The 5054-nt window shown below is 43.8% G+C and overlaps 1 protein-coding gene across 1 annotated transcript; it reads left to right on the top strand.

Moving 5' to 3' along the window:
* Positions 1–530: 530 nt before the first annotated feature.
* IFT70B (intraflagellar transport 70B) lies at positions 531–4485 on the top strand. Its single transcript, XM_003815527.7, has one exon. It carries the CDS (start codon positions 718–720, stop codon positions 2713–2715), a length of 1998 nt encoding a protein of 665 aa, XP_003815575.3. The 5' UTR covers positions 531–717; the 3' UTR covers positions 2716–4485.
* The last annotated feature ends 569 nt before the right edge of the window (positions 4486–5054 follow it).

Raw genomic sequence — 5054 nt, 5'->3', positions numbered from 1 at the left:
CTTTGACCTAAAACCGAAACTCTCCCAGTACCAATCAAGATTCACAGTCCTTTTTCCTCATTAACCTCTGGAAACCACCAAATTAAGGATTCCTGCTCGCCGCTCTATTCCGTTCTTACAAACTGTGCCCTCGGGGTAGTGCAAAAAAGAACGTGCTCTAATTCCAGGGTAATTCCAAGAGATAACTCGCCTTTTGCCATCCCGGTTCTTTTACTAAAACTAAACCAAAAGCCAGCATTATTATCGACCACACCGTGTACAAGGCTCAAAATCGCCAGGAACATGGGGCCGGAAACCTTCCTCCGCTGCGCCAGAGACCACGGTGCCATAACAGACACAGTGAGCGCCCCTCATCTTTAGGAGGCAGGGAAGGAGAGTTACCCTGCACCCCCACGGGCCGCCGGTTCGGTAGGTACAGCCGGGACTACGTCTCCCAGCATGCAGCGCGGCTACGACCCGCGCCGCGGAACCACTGGAACGGTGCATGCCGGGACGAGTAGATTCAGTCTCTGAACGGCCCGGAGGAGTAGTCTTTCCCCTCCTGAATGCCGCCACTCCGCAGTCCAGAGTATTTGAAGATCAAGCTGAAATTGAGAGACTGACGAGAATGGTCCCTTTTTATTCCTAACAGATTTCTTGCGACAAGGAAACCGGCAGTCTTCCGCTTCCGGTTGCTCTGTTGCCGTAGTAACCGCACCCATAACAGCCGTGGTGGTTATGGCTGGCCTGAGCGGCGCGCAGATCCCCGACGGGGAGTTCACCGCGGTCGTGTACCGCCTCATCCGCAATGCACGCTACGCCGAGGCGGTGCAGCTGCTGGGCCGAGAACTGCAGCGGAGCCCTAGGAGCCGCGCCGGCCTGTCGCTGCTAGGCTACTGCTACTACCGCCTGCAGGAGTTCGCGCTGGCGGCCGAGTGCTATGAGCAGCTGGGCCAGCTGCACCCGGAACTGGAGCAGTACCGCCTGTACCAGGCCCAGGCCCTGTACAAGGCCTGCCTTTATCCGGAGGCCACCCGGGTCGCCTTCCTTCTCCTGGATAACCCCGCCTACCACGGCCGGGTCCTCCGCCTGCAAGCTGCTATCAAGTACAGCGAGGGCGATCTGCCAGGGTCCAGGAGCCTGGTAGAGCAGCTGCCGAGTAGGGAAGGGGGAGAGGAAAGTGGGGGCGAGAATGAGACCGATGGCCAGATCAACCTGGGTTGTTTGCTCTACAAGGAGGGACAGTATGAAGCTGCATGCTCCAAGTTTTTTGCCGCCCTGCAGGCCTCAGGCTACCAGCCTGACCTTTCCTACAACCTGGCTTTGGCCTATTACAGCAGCCGACAGTATGCTTCAGCACTGAAGCATATCGCTGAGATTATTGAGCGTGGCATCCGCCAGCACCCTGAGCTAGGTGTGGGCATGACCACTGAGGGCATTGATGTTCGCAGTGTTGGCAACACCTTAGTCCTCCATCAGACTGCTCTGGTGGAAGCCTTCAACCTTAAGGCAGCTATAGAATACCAACTGAGAAACTATGAGGCAGCTCAAGAAGCCCTCACTGACATGCCACCCAGGGCAGAGGAAGAGTTGGACCCTGTGACCCTACACAACCAGGCACTAATGAACATGGATGCCAGGCCTACAGAAGGGTTTGAAAAGCTACAGTTTTTGCTCCAACAGAATCCCTTTCCTCCAGAGACTTTTGGCAACCTGTTGCTGCTCTACTGTAAATATGAGTATTTTGACCTGGCAGCAGATGTCCTGGCAGAAAATGCCCATTTGATTTATAAGTTCCTCACACCCTATCTCTATGACTTCTTGGACGCTGTGATCACTTGCCAGACAGCTCCTGAAGAGGCTTTCATTAAGCTTGATGGGCTAGCAGGGATGCTGACTGAGGTCCTCCGGAAACTTGCCATACAAGTACAGGAAGCAAGACACAATAGAGATGATGAAGCTATCAAAAAGGCAGTGAATGAATATGATGAAACCATGGAGAAATATATTCCTGTGTTGATGGCTCAGGCAAAAATCTACTGGAATCTTGAAAATTATCCAATGGTGGAAAAGATCTTCCGCAAATCTGTGGAATTCTGTAACGACCATGATGTGTGGAAGTTGAATGTGGCTCATGTTCTGTTCATGCAGGAAAACAAATACAAAGAAGCCATTGGTTTCTATGAACCCATAGTCAAGAAGCATTATGATAACATCCTGAATGTCAGTGCTATTGTACTGGCTAATCTCTGTGTTTCCTATATTATGACAAGTCAAAATGAAGAAGCAGAGGAGTTGATGAGGAAGATTGAAAAGGAGGAAGAGCAGCTCTCTTATGATGACCCAGATAAGAAAATGTACCATCTCTGCATTGTGAATTTGGTGATAGGAACTCTTTATTGTGCCAAAGGAAATTATGACTTTGGTATTTCTCGAGTTATCAAAAGCTTGGAACCTTACAACAAAAAGCTGGGAACAGACACCTGGTATTATGCCAAAAGATGCTTCCTGTCCTTGTTAGAAAACATGTCAAAACACACAATCATGCTTCGTGATAGTGTTATTCAAGAATGTGTCCAGTTTCTAGAACACTGTGAACTTCATGGCAGAAACATACCTGCTGTTATTGAACAACCCCTGGAAGAAGAAAGAATGCATGTTGGAAAGAATACAGTCACATATGAGTCTAGGCAGTTAAAAGCTTTGATTTATGAGATTATAGGATGGAATATATAGTAATAGCTGATAGTGGCATTTATCAAATGGCTTTGTTATGTAAATTTGCATTGCTTTATTTACCCTTTGGCATCTTTATATCTGTTACATGTTGAACTTTGTACACTTATGCATTATAAAAAAAAAAAAAGTAGCTAAAACTTTTGCTGTTAAATTTCCCAGAAAGTGACATATTCTAAGAACTTTTACCCCAGGAATTATGAAAAATTCCAAACTTATGAGGAATGTTTATATCAGAAGTTGTAATACGTTTGTTTCCTTTCCTCTGTTATCTTTTGTGCTTTGACGTATCTTGAGGGGTCTTTGCACAAGGATTACATCATTCAGGGACCAAGCACTATTTCAGTAATAGTTAAGAGTAGTCTTTAATCATTTCAGGGATTGTGTGAGAGTAGTCTCACAATTTACACTCATTAATTTGTAATGCATACTTTTTATATAGACTTTAGGATATTTTGGCAGTGTTTATTAATATGGATATAATTCTTTACCTAACCAAAATTCCTTAGGTTATAAGTGGTTTTAACGTGCAAAAGTCAGTAACAAATTTTGTTGCCTTAACAAAATTATGGTGCTATAATGTAGAGACAATGAACGATTATCAAAGAACAAATTTCCCTGGTTTTCTTTTGTTCCCTTTAATAATTTAAATATATGAACAAGATACACTGTTACTATTTTCCATGATAACTTTTTAAATATCTATCTCTGTGAGAAATAACAGAGCTATCCTGAGAACTCAGGGGTTTGTTTAAGAGACACAGGTTTTGTTATGTTTGTTGCCCAGGCTAGTATCCAGCTCCTAGGCTTAAGCATACTCCCACTTCAGCTTCCCAAGTAGCTGGGACTACTGGCGCAAATCACTGGGTCCAGTTCTCAGTTCTTAATTCCTACCTTTGTGTTTGCAATTTAGGATATGCTGGCTGTACAGTGTTTCCATGTTGTAGCCTCTTGAATAAGGAAAAATCTCAGCCACCAGGTCTGACCAAAAAGGTCAATTCTAAGTTGTAATGTTCATTTCATGTCCGCAACTCCCAAGAGTTATTTGGAGTTCCCACTGGGAACCACATGCATTCTGATCAGGCATTTTATTTTCTGAACCTTACAAGAGCCTTACTATTTGATTTCCCACTCCTCACTCCTCTCTTCCCACAAAAAGTAACTGTCAATCCTAACTTGACCTGGCTTAGAAAAATCAAGTGTATTAGACTGAATCATATGCAGTTGTTGATTTTGACAGTTTTTGATGTACAAAACTAGCAGTTTCTCATAGCTCAACCTAGTAGCTTTCTTCTGAATGATAGGGAACCTCTGCCATAATGAGATGATTTTTTCCTTCAAGGAAAAGGAACCACTTAGCCACATAAGTACTGATAAGAAACATGCTCAGCATAATTCCTCTGTAGCATGACCTCCTGAGTGCTCAAATTGTATTATACCAGGAAATTTGGCTTATTGTGAAGTTCAATGGTTTTGAATTTATGGCATTTTAAATCTTAATTATCTGAGCTGCTATCATTTACCACTGATGCTTTAGTCTCACATGTGGAGGACAAGCAATGTTTAGTGACCTCTTCACTGCATCCCATAGCACATTCAATGTCTGGGAAATGTTCTTTGTTTGACAACTTCTGTACTAAAAGTGTTGCTGCAGTAGCTTTGTGCCCCTGTCAATCTTGGTAGCCCCTTAAGATTTGGAAAGTAAATGAACTGAAATCTTGTTTTCAATGGCCATATTAAAATTCTTTTTTTTTTCCTGTTTCTTCTAAACCACACTATTTTCTTTAGGGGGGAAAAAAAAGCATAAAGTGTAACTAATGTTAACCACCCAAAAACAAATGTTTTCCAGATTCCCTTTTGCAAATAGCCTGGTCTTTATTTGGCCACAGTTTATTTACCCAGGTGCTATGTGTTTGTGGTTTTCATGTATGTGTAATTTAACTTTTCAGAACATAAAAAGCTTTTCAGAATGGTTTTTAACCCCTTGCTGCTGGGCATTTGGGATTTCCTGCTTAGTAATGTATAAGGAAATCCTGACTGTTCACACCACTAAGAAATGAAGGTGAACCATGCCATTTGTCCCCTTCCTTACCCTGGCTCTCAGAGAGGAACCCACCCAGATTCAGATTGCTGCTGGCAACAACAAAGTCTTATGAACCACACAGAGTCAAGAAGTCTGGTGCTGAGGCCTGGGAAGACAGGGCATTCCTAACTCCCCTGGCACTTGTTGTCCTTATTTTCAGGATATATATCTTTAAAACTCACATTCAAAGTACCCTGCTTTGCTTCTTGATTCTAAAAAGAAAATGACTTCACAATGACCCCATATTTTGCCATTT

This window comes from Pan paniscus, chromosome 13, assembly GCF_029289425.2.
Source record: "Pan paniscus chromosome 13, NHGRI_mPanPan1-v2.0_pri, whole genome shotgun sequence".
NCBI classification, from domain to species: domain Eukaryota; kingdom Metazoa; phylum Chordata; class Mammalia; order Primates; family Hominidae; genus Pan; species Pan paniscus.
This window is presented reverse-complemented; position numbering and strand designations above follow the sequence as displayed.

Coding starts and splice junctions, on each gene's coding strand:
- IFT70B (XM_003815527.7), top strand. CDS start 718: ATGGCTGGCCTGAGCGGCGCGCAGATCCCCGACGGGGAGTTCACCGCG.